Source organism: Macrotis lagotis, chromosome 6 (assembly GCF_037893015.1).
Source record: "Macrotis lagotis isolate mMagLag1 chromosome 6, bilby.v1.9.chrom.fasta, whole genome shotgun sequence".
NCBI lineage: Eukaryota > Metazoa > Chordata > Mammalia > Peramelemorphia > Peramelidae > Macrotis > Macrotis lagotis.
Genome location: NC_133663.1, coordinates 178899665 through 178922090, shown reverse-complemented (window position 1 = coordinate 178922090; position 22426 = coordinate 178899665). Strand labels below are relative to the sequence as shown.

General features: G+C 32.7%; 1 protein-coding gene across 1 annotated transcript in view; it reads right to left on the bottom strand.

The window, feature by feature from the left end:
- Positions 1 to 22426, bottom strand: part of MYO16 (myosin XVI) — an 851952-nt gene that overhangs the window by 317038 nt on the left and 512488 nt on the right. Inside the window, exon 21 of the mRNA XM_074192022.1 lies at positions 15456 to 15528. Within this exon, the coding sequence (XP_074048123.1) occupies positions 15456 to 15528 (73 nt within the window). The remainder of the gene's footprint in view (positions 1 to 15455; positions 15529 to 22426) is intronic.

The following is a 22426-nucleotide window of genomic DNA, read 5'->3' as shown; positions in this document are numbered from 1 at the left end:
GTTTCCTTTATCGCTTTTAATTGAATCAATTTAATTACATTACATTCTTGCTTTTGCCTTGTCTGAGATCATGATTGCTTCTTTACTTCAGCTTAAGAATAATAGTTTTTGCTCTATCTCATTACTTTTATTCTATGTAAATCTCTTTGCTTTAAATGTATTTCTTATAAACAACATATTGTAGAATTCTAGTTTTTAATCCATTCTGCTGTCTGCTTCTATATTATGGATGAGTTCATGCCATTCACATTTATAGTTATGATAATTAATTTTAACTATTTCTCCCTCTCTCCCTCCATCATTTCCCTCCTCAGAATTTTTATATCTGATAGCCACCTTCCCCATATTTCTTCCCTTTTAAAAGTTTCCCTTCCCCTTCTATTATTCCTTGCTTTTTTCTTTCCGTAAAGAGTAAGATAGATTTCTATATCCAATTGAGTGTGCATGTCATTCTTTTTTTAACTCTCCCCTCCCATCTTCCCCTCCATTATAATAGATCTTTCATACCTCTTTCATATGGGATAATTTCCCCCATTTAGTCCCCTCCCACTTCTTCTTCCTCTGAAATTTTCTGCCTTATCCCTTGATTTTTTTTTTTGGCTTTCATTCCACTAAAATCATATTATATCCACATCTACTCCTAATTTCTCTTACAGTATAGTTGTTAAGAGTTACAAATATTATCTTGCAAATTTAGAAATATAACCAGTTAAGCTTTATTGAATTTCTTATCTTTTCTTTTGTTTCTTGTTTGCATTTTTAGGTTTCCCTTGAATCTTGTTTTGGAAGGTCAAATTTTTTATTCAGTTCTTAAAATATCCATTTTTCCTCCTGAAAGATTATATTCTCCTTTGCTGTGTGATTCTTGTTTGTAATCCTAACTTCTTTGTTTCTGGTTATTACAAGTCCTCTCTGGTTCTTTAAAGTGGAAGTTGCCCAAACCTGTATAATTCAGACTGTTGCTCCACAGTATTTGAATTATGTCATTTTTACTGCTTGCAATACTTCCTCTTTCCTAACAAGTTTCATTTTGCAGTCTCTTTCAGGTGATGATTAGTGGATTCTTTCAGTTTCTATTTTGTCTTCCAGTTTTTTAATAGCAAGGTAATTTTCTTGGAAAATTTCTAGATATATGTTGTACAACCATTTTTTTGAGTCTTCCATTATCTTTTCTGACCTATTTTCTAGGTCAGTTGTTTTTCCAATGAGAAACTTCTCATTTTCTTCCTTTTTAAAAACTTATTCTTTCCTCATACTATTGACTCTTTTTTCATGATTATTTTAAATTACTCCCATTTCTTTTTTCTAATTTTCCTTCTACTTCTCTAATTTGCTTTTCAAAATCCTTTTTAAGCTCTTCTAGGAATTCCTCTTGTGTCTGAGACCAAACTACATTTTTCTTTGAGGCTTTATATGTAGTCATTTTGATACTCTTGTCCTCTTCTAAGTTTATGCCTTTATTTTCCCTATCATCATAGTAAGTTTCACTACTCAAGTTATTACTTTTTGCTCATTTTTCTGGTTTCTGTTATTTATTTATTTGTTTGTTTGTTTGTTTATTAAGTGAAGTTGGGCTCTGATCTTGCATTGCTCCAAGCCTTTACTGAGCTTCAGGGATTAGCTGCTTTCTTTCTCTGAAAGGTAGGCTTACCTTCTGGCTTATACTGGGGAGTGGGATCTTCCTGTTGACCCTGCCATGAATGTGGGATTTAGTTGCTAGGTTGCTTTGGAAATAGGGCCTCTTTGCTCACAGACCATGCAGGAATAATTTTGTTCCTGGTCTGCTCCAGGGATGGGACCCTACTGTTGCATTTCTATGGAAACAGGGCCTCTCTGCTGTACACCCCATAGGCAGGGTCTCCCTGTTGACCAATCCCTTCACTTCTGCTCAGCAAAGGGATCAGAGTCTAGCTGGTGGCTTGTGCTGGGGGTAGCATCACTGAGGTGGGACCTGCTGTGCTGCAAAGACTGCTCACTTGTCTAGGGGGCTGCTGGTTTGCCGGAGGGCTGGTGGATTGCCCCAGAGTTGGAAACTTGCCACCAGCCTCTTGCTGCTGCTGCTTTTGTTGTTTGTTGTTGCTGCTGCTGCTGCTGCTGCTGCTGCTGCTGCTGCTGAGGCTTCTGCTCTTGGACCTTGCTCCCTTCCAACTTCAGTGAGATAGAGCTTTCAAGCTGGGGGTGATAAGCTGCTTCCCTACTCCTATATCAATTCTGAAGTGATTTTCTAGTTGTTAGAAGGGGAATTTGGTAGAGCTTCAGAGGGTTCTTTCCTCATTCCATCATCTTGGCAACAGAAGTTGTGAAGGGTCTTTAAAACTAAACAGAGCAGTTCATATGTAATCCTAATGTTAATAAGCTATTGGAGTCGGTTGAGTAGAAAGTAACACACTAAGATGTGCAATTAAGGAGAATCACTTAGCAGCATGTGCAAGATGAATTGGAGTAGAGAAAGATGCAAATCAGGGAGCCCAATTAAGAGGATGTTCTGATAATCTAGATGAGAAGTGATGAGGGCTTCAAATGAGAAAGTTGGATAGTGTTTGAGCAGATAAAAAGGTCATATGTGAGAAATGTTATGAATTAGAAATAGTAAGATTTGGCAACTGATTGGAAATGTGGGGTGAAAAAGAGGGAAGAGTTAAGGCTAATACCAAAGTTACAAATGGACAGGATTGGAAAGATGGGGCTTGTGGAAGAGGGGAGGTTTTCATAGTTTAAGGGAAAAAATAATGAGCCAAATTTTGGACATGTTGGGTTTGAGATGGTCTGAAACATATAATTTGAAAGTTCCAAGATATAAAATATTTATTTATTTTCAGATAACCACTTTATCAGTTGGCTTTATCCATTTTTCCCCTTGATTACAAAAGTAGGATCATTTCTGGGATGTGTTAGGACATATACAGAACAATTGTGATTGCCAAACAAAAACAATAATGCAATTTATTTGTCAAAATATAGGTTAGGGTAGGCTGAAAGTTAGGTAAGGATAATTACTATCTGACTGAATTTCTGGTAGATGTAATCCCTCTCCCCAGAGTTATCTCTTCAGAATATACTGGAATGAAATATTTCAGTTTTTTACCTCCTCCAGATGAAATAGTACAAAAAACAACTCACTCCAAGCCTTTTTCAATAGCAGTGTCCAGCAGTGGTTGGTTTTTGTGACAAAGAGGAAATGCTTGCAGCATATTGGTACCTATTACTGTACATCATGTTCTTTCCTTTCTATAAAATGTCCTTTCTGTAATTTATTAAAATACTGTAGGGAAAAATATGGCTTGATATGAAATCAAGTAGACTGTGGAGTGATTTTCAGCTTGTAGCCTTTTATTTCAGAGGTGCTGCCTGAAACTAAATATACATTTATATTTCTAACAGGGGAGCAAGACTGAGTGTTAAAGTGAATCACTGGGAACACAATTATGTAGTTCAAAGTGAACTGTGCTTCAAAATCATTTTGAAGTAAAGTGTACATCTGAAAAATTCAACTCAAAAAAAGTTTTTTTTTGCTTTTCTCCTCTTTTAGATTGTTCAAAAGGAGGTTTTCATTTTGGACTCTGACTGTTTGACCTACAAAAGTTCTAATATAGAAGCAGCACCACAGGATGAACTTTAAAAGTGCAGACTAATATTGGGAAGAAGACAATTATGGATGAATCCATCCATTGCCCAAATAACAAGTTGAAAAGTAGGAGAGAAATGCCTTCAGTTAATTAAAAAGAAGGCTAACAAGCAATTGTGATCAGGTATTCAGATTTTGTGTACATATATTTTTAAATTATCTGCATAAATGTTACATAGCCCAAGCCCATTGTAAGATAGCCAAGAATTTTAAAAGAAAATGTGTTTGGGAACATTATACTTTTCATATTGAAACTGAATATTGATACCTCTGAATTTTAGGAGGAAAAATATCCAAGACATATAAAAGTGTTCAATTGCCATAAATTTTCCCCTATGCATTATGTGCTTAGTTTCTCCAGAACAGGTACATCCTATTTAAAAGATGAAGAGGGTGATAATTGATAGATGTGGATAAATAATGACAAAGTAAAATTTAATATTTATATAAGCCAGGAGGGAAAGATGAAAAAAGGAGTCAATTTCTAGATGAGGACAGCAAGTAAACATGTCTAGAGTCTGAAGGTAGAGTGTCTTATTCAAGAAATTTCAGGGAGTACTGAATCACTGGATCATGGAATATACAGGGTAAGTATAAATTGGGAAAACCGAAGTACAGAGCAATTAAAGTCACACAATTAAAATCACACAACTGTGCAAGGTTAGACTAGATCTGAATTTGGGACTTCCTGAATCCCAACAAGTGCCCTATCCATTGTACCAACTAATTGCCCTAGCGTAATAGAATTAAAAAAAATTAGTGCCACATAGTCTATTCTTTTTACTCTTTCAATATATTCAGTAAAACCAGTGCTTGTTCTGTGATAGGTTCATTATCTATGCTGGTCCTACAAATCTTGAGGATGTCTTTTACATACCCTCCCCCATGTAAGTCATAATTGAAACTATGATTCACAGCCATACAAGATCACCAGGAGACTGTTGGCATTAGAAAAGATGGGTTTGTGTTCAGGAACTTGAGATCATGTTAAGTGGTCTACAATTCCTCAAATGCAGTATCGATCTCTCCCATTTGTTATGTAGTTCTAGTCCAGTTTTTTAAGCATTCTAGAGTGAATGTTCATGTCAAAGTTGCTAATAGACTCATCTAACAGACTTCCTATAAAATGATTATCTTAATTTGGGCAATATGTATTTTTTCTTCCAAGTTGATATTTTACTAATTTCTTAGAATCATTTGTATTGAAAAGCTTTGAATTTTAATGAAAAGTTCATTATAAGGATTAGTAGAATTAGGTGATTTACAAATAGGAACATTCAAGAAATCTCTGTATCAACAGGGAAATGTTCTTTTATTTAGACTTTGCTAAAGATCACCTTCATGTCTATGGCACTCACTTATTCAATAACTCCAGTGACTTCCTTCTCAATAACTCCAATGGACCCCTAGTTCCTCTAGAATAAGACATTCTTTTTTTAAGTCTTTCACAATCTGGCTAACCTACCATAGAGTCCAACCAAACTGGCCTTCTCTGTTACCTTTCTTTCTTTCTCAAAGTATCTGAATCTTCCTTCAATTCAGCTTAAGCTCCAATTTTGATGGAAATCATTTTCTGATCCTCCAAAATTGGAATGTTCAATTCTCTAATTACATGATGTTTAATGATATTCTATTTATTATTTATTATATACATACTTACACACATACAAATATACATACATTATCTCTACTGATACTCTTTTTGTATAAGGATTATTATTTTTTCCATATTTAAAGGCCCAGCACTTAGCACAAAATTAGGTATCTAGTAGCTAGCTGTTAATTAATGTGTATTGATTGATTGACAATGTGTTAACCTTTTCTAAGAATTAGTGATAATGAATCAATATCTTTTATCCATTTTCATTCAAAAACATGTCTAAACAACTGAGTTTAATCTATTGTTAATTTTATTAAGTATCTTATGATTTTTAAATTAATTGTTAATTATGGCCTATTTAGGAAATCTAACAACAGATCATTAGCTGATCATAAAATAATTGGTAAATGGGCAACTAGATATATCCTCTTTAAAAAAAATAAATCCAATTCTATTTGTGCATATATTTGTGCAATGCTTTCCCAATCCACCTTCCCAAGTTCTTCTTGAATAAAGCAATCATAACATATAGGTGTGAAACCGCTAATTAACCTACACTCCTTTGGTCTAATGCATTTTTTAAACTTGAACCAGTCATTTAGTCACTAAGTCATTCACTCATTCATTCATTCATTCAATAAGCAATTACCTGTTAAGCACCTACTATGTTTCAAAAACACATATTACATACTATGGAAAGACCAAAAACATAGGCCCTACCCTTAAATCTCACATTTTTCTAAACATTTTTAATTAGCACTTTCTGTGAACATCTTTACATTAAAATTATCAAGTTTCAAGGGGTAATTTGCCTTCAAATTTTCCCTTATCTCTCTCCTGCAACAGATGGTGGTATGTGTTATTATTTTCATAGATCCATTTATATTTACAGTAATAGTACAAGGTAGGTATTCAATTAAATGATCTTGTGCCTTTGGGCATATAAAACCTTATTCTTGGGGTGGGGGGAATTTGAGTTGTCTTTCTGCAAAGCTATTTCTTCCTTTTCATGAGGAACAAGACTACCAATAGGGATATGGTTCAGATCTGGTATTCATGTATCAATTTGTTTATTGTACAAATATCTCACATGAAGAAGACAAAGAGGTAAATGAATAATTTTATATATTATGAAGACTCTTTGAAGCTTAACAACTCTTGCCCTTTTTTTTCTGTCACTTCTATCATTACTGTGGAAAAAAGGGAAGGGACAGGTCTAAGAGATCATATTTCATATTTATTTATTTATTCTCATGTTTGAGCAACCATATTTCTGGTTTTATCAGTAGCAAACAAAGGTGCTGCTCAGGATGCATAATGGCATAATAGGTTCTTTCTGAACTTTACCCTCTCTTGTTATTAGCCTACAAAAACTCAGATGCCGTTATGAGGCATCAGAAGAGAAAAGAAATAAAGCAATCATTAAATTTGATTTAAATATTCAGTGTTATATGATCCACTCATTTGAACATTTACATTCATAAATCCCTACCTTATCTTTCATTCAGAGTCAATCTTCAAATAAGTCCTAACCACTAGCTAGTCTTAGCAGGTATAGCAGGTATGTGGGATAACCTACTATTAAAGTTATACTTTCTTAAAATTTTGCCTCTTTTTAAGGTTTTTTTATTTTTGTTTTAAATTTTTGCAAGGCAAATGGGGTTAAGTGGCTTGCCCAAGGCCACACAGCTAGGCAATTATTAAGTGTGTGAGGCCAAATTTGAACTCAGGTCCCCTTGACTCCAGGGCTGGTGCTCTATCCACTATGCCACCTAGCTGCCACTTAGCTTTCCCCTGTATCTTTGTTTCTTGAAAGAAATCGCACTTGGTTTCTCTTTGCACAGTCACTCCTTAGCTAATTGGGAAGAATTGTTCCACCCTATTTGCCTGTTGGTAATCTGAGCAATGAACCTGGGGTTAGGGAGATGTCACTTAGCCTCTATATGTCTCAATTTCTTCAACTATAAACTGGCATGGGGTTGTTGTGAAGATCAAATGAAATAATATTTTCAAAGCATCTATCATATTCCTGATACATTTGTAGATGCTTAACCCACCCTTTTTAAGACAAAATGGAAGAATATTTTAAATGTTGTTCCTCATGTGCAGTGCTTCTATCTTTTGATTTTGTTCCTTTATAGAACTTTAGAGCCAATTTCCTCAAAAAGACCTTCCATCCTCCAACTCCCACTGTCCTCTTCTGGTCCTTGACTTCAGCTTTTGAAAATTACTAAGTGAAACAGAACTTATCTCAAATGGTGGATAGGGAGCATAAAGGATATATTGCTAGACCTGAAGTCAGGAATCTTGGAATTGTTACTAAGTAGCAATGGAATAATAGGGTCTGTTAAGCTATTTCAGAAACAGTAAAGTGGGAACCAAATAAAATAATACATGAAATGTGATTTGTAAAACTTAAACTGGAATACAAATATTGTTATTATTGTCATTATACTCAAATGCATAATAATGATTTCTTCTAATTCAACAATAAGGTATAGCAAGAGTCATGCAACATATTTAAAGAAGAAATTTAAAATTTAAGTTAGATTTACAATATATCTCTCTATGAATAGACCTTGAAATCATAATGGAAATTTAAAATTATGGACATCAATTATTTATGTATATTCCTACAATCATCACTTTTAGCTCTACTACTCAGAACATCATAGACTCATAAAGTAAATCCAATATTTTCATGGATCTAATTCATTTTAGAAGTTCTCCCATGAAATAGATAAATGAAAGTCTGAAATTTAAGAAATTGAACAGAAAATTCAGCTAACAGCAAACTTATAGAATAAAATGGTAGCATCAGTTATGAATAATCAAAACCAGTAAAAACAGATTTTTAAAACATTTTCCATAATTCATTGTATATATATGTATATTATCTATGTGCATTGTACTTGTGTATAAATGTATAAATATGTATATTTTATTTGCAATCTAAATGCTTTCTGAATTTTCTTAATTATTTTCCTGAATGTTTTATGCATATATATCATATTACTTATTACTTTTTTCATCCAAACAAAAGTGAACTTAAGCCATTATTCTAACCAACATAAAATTCATTAATATTTTCCATAAAATATTTTAGGTACATTTTCTACTAAAATAAGAATAATTTTACTTGATATACATAGAAATCTTATTTTTAATGAAAAATATCTCTTTAGAGTTCTTGTAAGCTTAATACTCCAAAATCTGGCGCTGTGTCCTTGCCTTTTATTTCAACATCCTCTTCTATTTGCAGTTTTCCCCTTCTATCATAGATATGACAAATCACTACTTGTGGCAAATTCTTTTATGGGAAAAGGAGTAGATATGTGTGGAGGAGCTATGGAAGGATGTGCTGGTGGGACACAGTTTGCCTCAATTCAATGTTATCATGATGACAAGAACCTTGGGAACTTCAGTTTGTAGTTGTGCAATGGTGCAAGAGATATTGAACAGCATAAGAATGGCAGACAACTTCTTAGGTTTGAAATATTCTCCCTGCCCTCAATCCTTGCATACCTATGACTTGGATCCAAGCCCTTATTTCCAATTTCCAACAGCCTTTTATAAGGGGCAGCTAGGTGGTGCAGTGGACAGAGCACCAGTCCTGGAGCCAGGAGTACCTGAGTTCAAATCTGACCTCAGACACTTAATAATTACCTAGCTGTGTGGCCTTGGGCAAGCCAATTAACCCCATTGCCTTGCAAAAACTGAAAAAAAAGATGCCTTTTATAACTATAGTATGGATAGATAGCAGTTCTATAGAGGAAAAAAAAAATAGGAAGATTAAGAGAATTAGAAATTAGAAGGGGTACACGAATCTCTCTCTTTCCAAATGACATAATCTTAGATTATATTAAAAGAGATAAAGTATCTAGAACACAGTTTCACTAAATTCTTTCTTATTAAGATGTTTATTCAGCTTGGGAAAACAAGATTTCAGTAGAACTTGAATAAACTATAGAGAAATTTTAGGGTGACCATTTGAGGGGACTAGATAAGTTAGAAGATATGTAATTTAAAATATATGGAAGGAACTAGAAATGTTTATCATAGAAAGGAAAAGATGGGGAGGGCATGATATATAGATATCATCAAATATTTGAATGGTTGTCATGTGAAGGAAGCAATACTTTTTTTCTTGACTCCAGGGAGCAGTAACATAAAAAGGGATAGAAATTGCATGCAAAGTTTATATTTAGATTAAGTAAAAGAGAATATTCTAATAATTAGTGTTACTCAAAAATAAAAAGGACTACCACAGGAAGTATTTTCTCCTCCCTTGAAGTATTCAAGTAAAATCTGGATGCCTACTTTTATTAGGAATGCGTAATAAATGATTGTTGATATAGGTTGATATTGGACTCATTAGCCTCTGTGACCCTTTGCTATTCTGAAATCCTGTAATTATTTATGATTAAATGATATATTTTCATATATAAGCCCTGCTGTGGCATAAATTGTCATAAAGAATCATTTTAAATCTAAAAGATAACTTTTTTCTAGAAATGTTTCCTTTTATATAGGGAAAATACAAACATATTTTTTCCATTAGTTAATTTTTTCTTATAAGAAACTCCATATGTTACTGTGAAATATTTAGCTCCATATCTTTTAAAATTAATTTTAAACTATTTTCACTTACATTAAAATTTTATTACTTAAATATTAAGTATTAACAACTTCTGTGTCTTTATAAAGTAAATATAAACTAGGAAACTACCTTGTCAGAAAGGAATGAAGATATATTGTGATTTTTATTAAATATATGAAAAGTGAATTTAATAAATTTATAGAAAAACTTTAAGTTGCTTGGATTTCAATTTTCAAATGCATAGCTGCATTATTTTAAAAATCTCTAGGTCTTTAGTGATCTTATGATTTAAGAAAATACACATGAAATTTGAAGAGAAAATTCAAAAGTTAGAATTTCCTTATTGTTACATGTTTTCTTGTCCAAAGGTTCAGGCAGAACAGTTTTAAGACTGTATCTATTTCCCAGTGAATGGAAAACAAATACATTAGCATTCCATGTAACCACAAGCAATTTTAATACATTACAAGCAAAATGAGTCCTCTTTGTAGACTCCTAGTAGGTACAGACTATATCCTCTTTGCAGAGTGTTCCAAGGATAGCATTTGCATAATTAAATGCTTGAATGTTGTTGATGATATGGACAATAAAGAAGTTCTATATTACTACTATATTAATATCATATGAGCTCAGACAGGTCAATGAGACAATTTTCAGTCTCCTGTTTTTTTTCTCCCCATGTTTAGACTCAGTCCAAGTTTAACTGAGCAGTTTTTGACCTACAGTTCCAGTAAATCTAATTTTTTAGAAAACAACCTGTAAACAGTGAAATTCTCCAAGTCTTTGTCAACTTTTCTAAAACCAGTTTGGAAGAAGCCTGGATCAGCAGTGATGAATCATAGTTTTAACTTCCAAGACCCAGGCTTTTGTTTTGACAAACATTTGACTTTCTCTCTAAATTCCAACAACATTGGGTCAGTACTGGGCTTTAATATATTTCATCCCAACAAAACTCCTATTTCACAGGATTTGGCTGTCATGGGGGATTGTTAGTATACATATACACCTTTTATATTTTCTTCAGCAATATTACTGATTATCTCTGGGGTGGCATATTATTTTTTCCTTTTAGATCCTTGTGGGAAAATATTTTTGGAATTGTTTTAGAATTGTAAATTCTCACAATTATTTAAAATAACAAAACATTTTTATGTTTACTATATGAATCCAGGCTAGTAACTCAGAGATTCATTACCTTCCCTGCTATTATTGAAATAAAATTGAGGACACTATTACTTGGAGCACCTAGGTGGCACAGCAGTTAGAGCATAGGTTCTGAAGTCAGAAAGATCTTGTCTGAATCCAAGACTCAGATGCTAACTGTGTGATTGTCATTTAGCATCTCTTCTAACTTCAATCCCCCACCTGCAAAATAGCAGATAGAATCTATCTCTCAAGTGAGAATCAAATGGATTAACATTTGAAAAGCAAATTTTCAAAATCTTTTTTTTTTTTTTAGGTTTTAGCAAGGCAAATGGGGCTAAGTGGCTTGCCAAAGGCCACACAGCTAGGTAATTATTAAGTGTCTGAGGCCAGATTTGAACTCAGGTACTCCTGACTCCAGGGCTGGTGCTCTATCCACTGCGCCACCCTAGCCACCTCCAAATTTTCAAATCTTAAAGAGCTATATAAATGGTAGAAATTGCTATTATTTCATGAGGAAGACATTATAGGGGTGGGGCGGGCTTACCTAATAGGCACAAGCACTGGATTCAATGATTGGCCTCTATGGTTTTTTACTATTTCCATGAATATACTAACAAACCTTGGTGATATTTGCATTAACTTATTTGGGTATAGCTGGAGAATATTTATTATTAATGAATTAAGAAATATTTGTAAGTTCCTACTATACCACCATTTCCTAATAAGATATATGACAGGTACTCTAAATCTACTTGAAAATGAAGTGAAATATTGACAGTTGTTTTGGTTAATTTAATCAATGATGCCAAATACAAGCCAAAATAATTCATTCTAGAACAAAAATTAAACAATGGTTCTTTCCATTGATTAATTAAATAACTGTCAAAGATCTACTTCATATGACATTCATTCTGAGTATTGTCTGAAATCTCTAGAAGCTCTGGGGTTGAGGGGTGGTGCAGAAATGCATCAGTGAGAGAAGAAGGGCTTTGATTAGTATTTTCATTTAGCTGAAACAAATTAACTTTTTATATCAGCACTAGTAGGCAGATAATATGATAGAACTACTTAAGGGTGATGAGGTTTGAGGTGGTATTCTGGAGTGATTGTACTTACTGTTTACTTAAATCTGTCTCTATTCCATTTAGCAAAGCTTCTCAACAGGAATAATTATGGAAGGAAAATATACCAAACCCATTTTCTGAATAGATAACATAAAGAAGGGAAACGATAATTAATTTTTCATCTTGTTTTTGGATATTTTTTTACTTCTGTTCATTTGGTTAATTTAATCAATGAAGAGTGCCAAATTCAGGCAAAAATGGTAACTTTTAAAGGATGAAATAATTTTAGAAAAAATTTTGATTGTTAGAATAATGTTTGCCTGAAATTTTAAAGCAAAAGGAATTTGGGGTGAGTTTAGTGAGGGGGTAATCCTCAAGTATATCAACAACTTAGTCTTCCAAAATATATTACTATATTCTAATAGCTTTGACTGCAAATAAAAAGATTTGCTGTGTGAGTAAGATAGGATTGGATATTGCTCAAAGAAAGGGATTTTATCCTCCTAAATGACTATTACACACTATTGTGCTTAATAGCAAAAGAAAAACTGCTAAGAGTAATAATTTTTTTTCAAAAAAAAAAGGTTTCATTTCATAATTTATATGCAAACAAGTCTAGGCTTGGGGATTACTCATAGTTTCATGAAAGTGACATCAAGGTTTTACTCAGGATTTATTATTTATTCATTTTTCAGATGAACAACTTATTCCTTCTGTTCCATAAAACCTCAGTGATGATAAGATTCATGGTTAATTAAAATATTTTAGCAGCAAACAAAATGAATAAGGCCATATGAAAATGACAATAAAATCACCTTATTCCAATACCAAAGTAGGATAAGTTACCTTAAAGGGAAAAGTTTTATTCTAAGCATTTGAGATCTTTACATGAGCTCTCTGATGCCATGTTAAACAAGGAAGTCTAAAGACTTACACCTATCATATGGGGGACATGTCTCTGGTAACTAAGGCCACAAATTGTACTTTCATCATAAATGTCTAGTGATTTCTGCTCTGTTGAAGGTACCTAGTTATTGGTAGAAAAGTCAGCTTCAATATGAATCTTATCAGGGTCAGTAAAAGTAGATAAGAAAGAGGGAATAATTTTAAAATACATTTTAAAGATAAAATAAAATTTTCAATATTTATTTTAAAAATAGTAAATAAGGATTTACAAAATGTTTAGAATTTAAAAAATAATTGTCATCTTATCATATGTTATTTTGAGATTCATAGTAACCCCTAAGTCTCATTATTATGACTTTTATTTTTAATATTTTTCATATGAAGAGTGTGAAGTTCAGAGAAATTTAGAAATGACTTGCTCATGAGCCCATAGTTCATGAAAGTGGATATGAATTCAAGTCCTTTAACAGTTCCAGACACAGTGATCTTTCCATTGCATCATGTTGCCTCTATAAATTTATCTATAATATATCCTTTATTCAGATGGTGTGGCATTATACATTTGCTTTCTTCTTCTCTACTTATGGTTCTCTCAGGTCATTCATATGAAAAAGCATAGGATTTATAAGACATTTTTTAAAGTGGTACAACTCCCAGTAGAGGGAAAGTGAAAATAGACATTTATTAAGCACCTGCTATGTTTTAAAAACTATGCAAAATTCATTACATGTATCTCATTTTAACATTTGGTAGAATGAATTTGAATTTCTGAGATTAACACATAAACATTTACTCTTCCTTGCTTTAGTCTATAGATCTTTAAAAATAATTCCCTTTATTTTCCATTTTAGTACTCTCTGACTGCTTCTTTTATCATGCAAACTATGAAGTTTCTAATGATAATGTTTCTGTACTTCTGAATGATTAAATAGAGATGTAGATGTTGAGAAGGAAACATGTCTAGTATATCCTTGCTCAAATTAGATCTTCTTTCATTTTACAGGTTTTAAATGGAAGTTTATGAACCTATTTTGTTAATAGGAATATGAGGTAGATTGTTACTTTCAACAGATATATGATAATTCAACAGGCAAAGTAATATAGTACAAAAAAGAGACATTAGATTTGAAGTCCAAAGACTTTAATATGGATCCCAAGTCTACCATTTGCAATCTTTGCGGTCTTGGGTAAAGCATTTCACCAACCTGGCTTTAGTTTATTCATCTATAAAATGAAGTTTGAGGTAGGTGATCATTCTCAATCCTTAAATCCTATGAATATCATACAAGAGCTAATAACAACACTTGGCAAAACATAATATTTTATTTCTACATAAATTTTTTTTGTCTGAGGTATGTGAATGTTTTTGCTCAAATTTCAAATCTAGATAATGTTTCTACTCATTGAAAGATCATTTCTTTTATTTCTTTTTGTTTTTTCAAGGCAATGGGGTTAAGTGGCTTGCCCAAGGCCACACAGCTAGGCAATCATTAAGTGTATGAGACTGGATTTGAACCCAAGTACTCCTGATTCCAAGGCTGGTGCTCTATCCACTGTACCACCTAGCCGCCCTGAAAGATCATTTCAATGAGAATAGCACAGTAGTATTAAATACTTCTATAATTTTAAAGCAGGCATAATAGTTCTCCCTCAAGTAGTTGTATCAATTGTTTATAAACTTAATTTTGAAATTATGAAAATACATTTGTTGTTTTTTTGTGTTCAGATGATATGAAGTATGCAAAGTACTTTGCAAATATTAATGAGATAAACAAGGTAGCTAAAGTTAGCTAGCAGTAATTCATTCCTCTCTCCATCCTATACCTGAACTTCTAGACATCAAAATACTGCCTCTACTGCTTTTTTTTTATCCTGGAAATTCCCTTAGCACCTGGAGCCTTCTTGCTCAGGAATATAGTAATACTCTGTAGCCTGTTCACCCTGGAATATTCCTCTGCATGCTCTGTCCCCAACAGTCATTATGTTAGATTTTACTAACCAATGTACTCTCCATTTTGTTGACTAAGATCTGTTTTTGAGCTTCTGCATTTCACAACTTTCCTGGAGCCCAGTAGCCAGTAATTTCATCCCACCCACTCATCCAACCTCTCCAGACTTTGCTTCCCTTTAATGTGTTGTCTTGCTTCATATGACTATTTTATTTGAAGACAGACTCTCTATTTTTGCATTTATTTGTGGGAACATAGTAAATCTGTTTCCTTCCTTCCTCCCCTCCCCCCCTCCCCCCTCCCCTTCCCTTCCTTCCTTCTTCCATTCTTCCTTCCATCTTTCTTTCCTTCCTTCTTTTCTTTCTTCCCTCCCTCCCTCAAATAATAGTGGTATTAGTAATAGTAAAACAGCATTTTTTAAAATACATCTGGACAGAAAGTAAATTACTTAAACATTTTTTTCTTTTCCAAAGATTATTCAACTTCCTTTAATGACCCTAAAAGGCCAAAGCAGTAATCTAAAACATAATTCAGGTAAATATGTTTTTCAAATAATGGAACTTACTTGTTCAAATTCATTCTTCTGAAATTCCTCAAAACCGAAGATGTCCAGTATTCCAATATCCAATGTCTGCACGCTGAAACAGTAAGATTGAATGCATGGATGTAATTTCCTAAAAAAAAAAAATTTACTACCTGTTTCTCCCCCTTTTATAAGCCATTTATCACATCTGCTTGAATTTGCACTAAATAAAAATTAGAAGAAAGATATGCTTTCTATTCTCAAGAAATGTCAATTCTAAAAGACATAGTTAAAATATGAAATGAGAAAAATACATAACACAGACAGCAATGCTAAGTCCATTCTTTTGGTGAGCTTTGTTTTAAGGTATTTTGAACTGTCAAGTTAGGAATTTGCTACCAATGATAATGGTGATTTTTCTATGTTTAAGAGGTTAGGATACCTTTATGGCATGGACTAATAAAGAAAAACATAACTTAAGATCCACTTGGTTATTCTTTGATTTTCTTCATTAATTTATTACTGACACTGTCAACTGAATAAGTAAAGAGAATGATGAAGAATTATACTTTGGAACAAAATTTAAACAAATTTTATTGTTGATAGACACCTTAAAGTCTAAACAGCCAAAGAATTAAGATTTATAGAGTTGTCTATACTGAATGCTTTTTAATTTAAAATAAAAATGTAAAAAAAAATAAAAATTATGATATATAATCTGATAAATATAATATTTTTGCAAATCACTATTTAAAAAAGAATATATTTAATTCTTTAAATATGAACTCCCAGAAAGTGTGGCACCATGTGATCGAAATGAGTCAGTGGAATTAGCTTTTAGTCTTGACTCTGACATTAACTTGTCTATTTAACCTTGGGCACATTATATTCTTCAAACTCAATTTTCTGATCTGCTAAATGAGAATTTCTTTAAGCTTTTTTTCAGTTTTGGAGTCATAATTTGTATTTTTTAAAAGTACAATGACTTTTGAGTATTTCTTTGGTGTATCAAGTGCTGATGCTAATAATTTTAATATTTCTGTTATAATTAGTTCTTTATTTTCCAGGATTCAACTCCCCCCCCCTTTCTATATAGCAATGCCAGTCTTTGTTCTCCTTCTTCCATGGTTATTCTGACTCAAAATAAAAACTTCCTCCCCTAATACTGAAGCTTTGTAGTCAGCCCTTGCCTCATGATTCATTTTTCTTTTTTTATTTCGTCAGTCACATTCTCTGAGATCTGGACATTGCCACAATTCTGACATATTTCCTTTATAAGTCAATCTTGACATTTCCCAGTAGGCATAAAGATTTTCTTTAAAAAAGGACCAGCAAAAAAAGCTGATTTTCTGTGAATCTACCTACTTTTTAAATAATATGTATTTTTAAAAAAGCTTAAACTTTTTAAAAAAATTTAAAACTTATTAGAATTTGCAGAAAATAGAATATCATTTTAAAAATGAAGAAAATACTAACATACTAATAGTCACTTAACAGCTAAGGTTAATACATAAATGGTAAAAAATTTAAAAAAGACTATGCTGTGCTTAATAAAAAGTTGTTTTTGTTTTATCGGTTTGAGCTTGTGGTTTGTTTATTCTTAAAGCTGTATGTTAAAACAGGGATTGTGGCAAAGAAGGTGAGTTTGTAAGTTGTGATAAATAAAAAGAGTGGCATTGATAAAAAGATTTAAAACGTACATATGTTTATGGTAGCAAAGAATTGTTTCCCGAGTCAATTGAATAATGGCTGACCAAACTATAGTGTATTAATATAATGGAATAGTATTTAGAAATAAGAAATAAGGTGAGAGTTTCAGAGAGACCTGAAAAGATATGCATGAACTGATGCAGTGATGGGAGTAGGATCAAAAGAATAAACTATAATATGATAATAATTTTGTAAAAACTAAGAATTCCCAATGATTCTAGAACTTTGATCAAATAAATCTCAATCATTATTTCCAAGAATTAATGAACAATATTATCTACCTCTATAACACAGATATGATTATCTAAAATGCAAAATAAGAAATATATTTCTGAACGCTGATGATGTGGGAATTTTTGTTTTGCTTGACTATGCTTATAGCGTGATTTATCCAGTTCTCCTTAATTCCCTCCTTCCTGCTTTCCTTCCCTTCTTCCTTTCCTCCTTCCCTCTCTTCCTTCTTTCCTTCCTTCCTGCCTCCCTCCCTTTTTAGTATGTGGGGGTGAAGGGAACATGGCAGGAAGAACAAAACTGGTTGAAAATTGTTTTAAAATTCTTTATAAAAGCTAATAGTAGTTTTATTATTATGTTGTAACACTCAATAACATATTTTCAAAAATAAACTGCATAACAATTTTATTTTTTCTTCTACTGTCCTCTTAGTCTTCACTGCAGAGTGATCTGTTTTTTTCATTGATCATTGCTAATTTCACAAGAAGAAAATTTTTATTGAATTGAGAGTGAAGTTGAAACCAGCAGACCTAGTGAATGATGAATTAGCATTTCCAGAATATTCTCCAGAGACTACTTTAGTGACTCAGTATGGGTAATGAGAAAAAGAGAATCATGGCATTGTCCTCTTAGAGGCTTTATCCCTAGTTTAAAAAACTATGATTGGTTGCAAAATAAAAATTTTAATTTTGTACACCTAATAATAACAACAATAATAAAACCTCATCTTTAGAAAATAGAAGATAAAAAGAAACTACAGTGGGCAAGAAAAATATATACACAAAGAATTTTAAAGATAAGAATTTATAACTACTGGAAGACACATACTCTTTTTTTGTCTATTTCATCATCTATGATTGAATGAAATATATTTCTGTGACTACAGCAGTAATCTTGGCAGGCCATTTACAAAAACTTTTAGACAGTGGATGCCCAGTCTGTTGAGTAGTCAGCATTATTGTCATTGTTTTTTTAATGATATCTAGACTCCTTTCACAAGACGTTTAACTTAACATTCAATTTCTGGCAAAAAGGTTCAGAGGTCCTTTAGTCATCTAGTCTTCAATCCTATAGGCAAAATTAACTTTATTAATGTGATAATCTGCTTCAGGCTACTTTCTCTTTTAAAATTCTCCTGAGAGATTCCCTGAGAATTAACAAAAATTTCTAATTAGCTTCTTCTTGTTAGCAAAATAGAATGGGTTTTTTTTTACTTTTGGTATCAGAAAAAATGTGGCACCTGACCCAGAAAATAGTAACTTGATTCCATATGTACCAGAGTGGATCTGTCTTCATCTTGGAAATAAAGATCTAAATTATATGATGCTTGCATTAAAAATATTAACAATTTAAATTTAAAGTGGGTCACTTGATGCACAGGTCTGGTTGTTCTCACAGTTATCTCCATCCTGTAGAAAAGGGATTTCCACATTCAGATCCAAAATTTGGTGTTGGCTACTTCCCCGAGGAGCTAGGTGGTTTCAATAGATGTCTGAGACTGAAGTCCAGAAGATCTGCATTCAGATTTAAACCCCAGATATTAATTAGCTATGTGTCTTTTTTTGGGGGGGGCAAGACAATGGGGTTAAGTAACTTGCCAGAGGTCACAAAACTAGTTAATTATTAAGTATCTGAGGCAAAATTTGAACTCAGGTAAAATCTCCCAAGTAAATAACTTAAACCTTTTTTTCCAGCCTCATTTTTCTTAATGGTAGAGTGGGGATAATAATAAAACTTGACCTCTATGGTTTAGAATGGATCAAATGAGATATTATATTGTACTCTGAAAAAATGAAGTGCTATATAAATGTTGGCTAATGTCAAAGATATGCACAATAATTTATTTTTTAAAAATAACTAATTTTCATTATTTCTTAGGAAATATTATCCTATTCATCATAAACTGACATTGAAATAAATGTATGCCTTATTGTCAAAAAACCATAGATAAGATCAATAAGCTTAACCCTCAAGGATAAAAAAAATGAAGGAAAGAAATAAAAGGGGAAAAGAAAGAAAGGAAGAAGAGAGGAAAGAAAAAGGAAAGAACAAAGGAAGGAAGGATGGTGTAAGTGACCTAGGGCACTGGGGCAAGAGGTCTCACATGTAGGATCTGAGTTTCCTCATTTGAATATGATATAAGTTCAATGACCTCTTAAGTCACTTCCAGCTCTGGAACAATTACTGTGATTCCAATGCACCTTGCACTTTCTAAAAAAAAAAATCTGACAAAACAACAGAAATAGCTCTTTCAGCATTTATATTAATTCTAATTAGTGGAAATTTTTCCTCAGTAAATAATATATAATCAAAAAATCATAAAGAAAAAAAGAGGGGGCAGCTAGTTGGTGCAGTGAATAGAGCACTGGCCCTGGAGTCAGAAGTACCTGAGTTCAAATCTGTCCTCAGATACTTAATAATTACCTAGCTGTGTGGCCTTGGGCAAGCCACTTAACCCCATTGCCTTGCAAAAACTAAAAAAACTAAAAAAATAAAAATATATGGTTTAGATGACTACATAGGAAAGAGTTCTTGCACACATGACTGAGCTATGTCAAAGACAATAAGAGTCCAAGTCAGTCTAGGTTTAAGTCTAGGTCTAGGAATGATGGGGGGTAAGTATTAGAAGTAATGGGACAAATCAAATAAAATGCTCATAAAATCTCTCTTGTTAATTTTAAAAGACTGGATAAATAATTTACAAATACTTTTACTTTTTTTTAAAGAAAGGTGCCAAAATCTCTAAGTCTAATAAGGTTACAGTATATTATCTCTCTCTCTCTCTCTCTCTCTCTATCTATCTATCTATCTAAAAGGTCATGAAGGAGTTAAAATTTCCAGTAAAGTATAAGGACACAAGTAACATTTGGAAATATATCAGTATGAAAGAACAAAAAACAAAATGAATGTTTAAGTCCTTGGATAATAAAATAAAGGCAGATTGAACAAAGCCTTCAGAACCTTGAGTGAATTTTGTTCCTAATGCTATTAGTAGAGTTTTTTCATGTATGATTGTGACTCATAGATTTCATCTAACTTCATTTTCCTTACTTATTAGGCCACCACCTGCTGCCCTAGGAAAGCAGGATTAAAAACTCTGAGTCTGGGTTTTTTTAAGTTTTTTTTTTTTAATAACCTATGGCTTTAGTATTACCAATAAAAAACTGCAGAGGTAAGTAACCCTATCTCATCTATCCAGGCCCCCAAGAACCACCTGGACTTATGATCAATCATAAAGAGAACCAGAAGGGAAGATACCCAGTTGTCAATATCCTGTGTCATAGAGGGGAATGATATTCTGTTGTCAGAGTACGTATTCAGGAGAAACAAAATTACACTGGGCATCAAGGCCTCGTGCAAAATTAAAATCTCCCAAGTTCGCATCTCTAGAGGAAATGCAGTGGCTGTGCCTGTCTGCATCAGATTTATGCTTCTCATCACAAAGCAAGTGATTAATTGTTATTCAACACATCATGTAATAAAGGATGGGAGCTACATATATATGCTGCTAAGTTTAGTATACTGCAGAATCTTATTTGGGCTATCATTTCCTAAGTGGCAAATGTGAGACTGAGGAGATAGCACAAAGTAGCATATTTTAATCCCATCTGCCAAGGTAATTTTAATGTCAACCTGGTTTGGAGAAGCAAAGGCTGCACTATTTAAATGAAATATGCTTTGGAGAGCTGTCTTGGCTTGAACCCCTAATGGGGTTCATTGACAGTCTCATTTTTTAAAATGATAGGGAATGGTAGTGGAGATAAAGAAGCTAAGTTTGAAAGGAAGCTCCTTGAGGACAGTGAAATTATCATTATCTCTGAGGCTAACCCTTCAAAGGTTTCAGTTTAAATTACTTGGGACAAGTAGTCCCTTTAATAAGGTTTCATTGTGATAGCAATGCTCACACATTTGTATTTCTATTGACAGCTTAACTGGAATGCTTGTCTTTGACCAGATAAAACTGAATTGCAATGCTCACCTATATTTAGTTAGTTCCTTGTAAGTTGAATGTTGCATTTTGTGCCTTACATATTTCATTACACTCTTTGGTTGTATTTTTAATTCTATAGCTAAGAATGCATATTTTTTTTAGAAAAACATGAAAAATTTATACATTTTTTGTCTTTTTTTTTTTTGGCAAGGCAATGGGGTTAAGTAACTTGCCCAAGGTGACACAACTAGATAATTATTAAGTATCTGAGGCAAGATTTGAACTCAAGTAATCCTGACTCCAGGACTGGTTCTCTATTCATTGTGCCATCTAGCTGCCCCCCAAATTTGTACTTCTTAAAAAAAACCCTTTCAATAACTATTAGAAATCTTGTAGCCTCCTTTGGTATGGGTAATTCAATCACTTCAAGGATCAGTCAGGCCCACAGTGAAACAGGATCAGTTGCACTGAAGTGTAATGAAAACAAAAATACATGAAAAGAAAAAAACTGATGAATTATTGCTATTAAACCAACTAATTAGTCCTAAGAACTAAAGATGTTCAAAAGGACTTGGCATCAAAAGGGTTAATCACTAATTCATTTACATTGTAGCAAAGACTTTTAAGATGGAAGAAAAGCAAGATGATTTTAAAAACCCACTCTTCATTTCCATGAAGAAAAAAAATTTGGGGAAAGAAAAAGTCTATATTGTCCTATTTTGAGTAATTTTTATTGACAGAATTCATTTTAGACTTCCAAGGCTACATCAAAACTATTGTCAGAAGTCCAGGTAACCTTATAAGACTTGGACTATATTAGACTATAGAATACTCAAAAAAAATTTGGGTATTTTTTTAAAATTTTCAGTGCATCTGAACGTCTTGTCCCTATTAAGATAATAAGATCTGATGACTATATGAAACTATATTGAGAATTGAAACTAAATTGGGCAGAATTATTCCAGAATTGCAGAAAATTCTCAAATGAGAGAATATTGCATGAACTTGTACCACAACACATAATTACAAAAGGTTAATAAAATGATCAGAGTTGTAGAAAATGATGGCCTGGGAAGATATTATATATATATGTATATACTCTATTGTACAGTCAAGGCTCTACTTGGAAAAATGGACTATT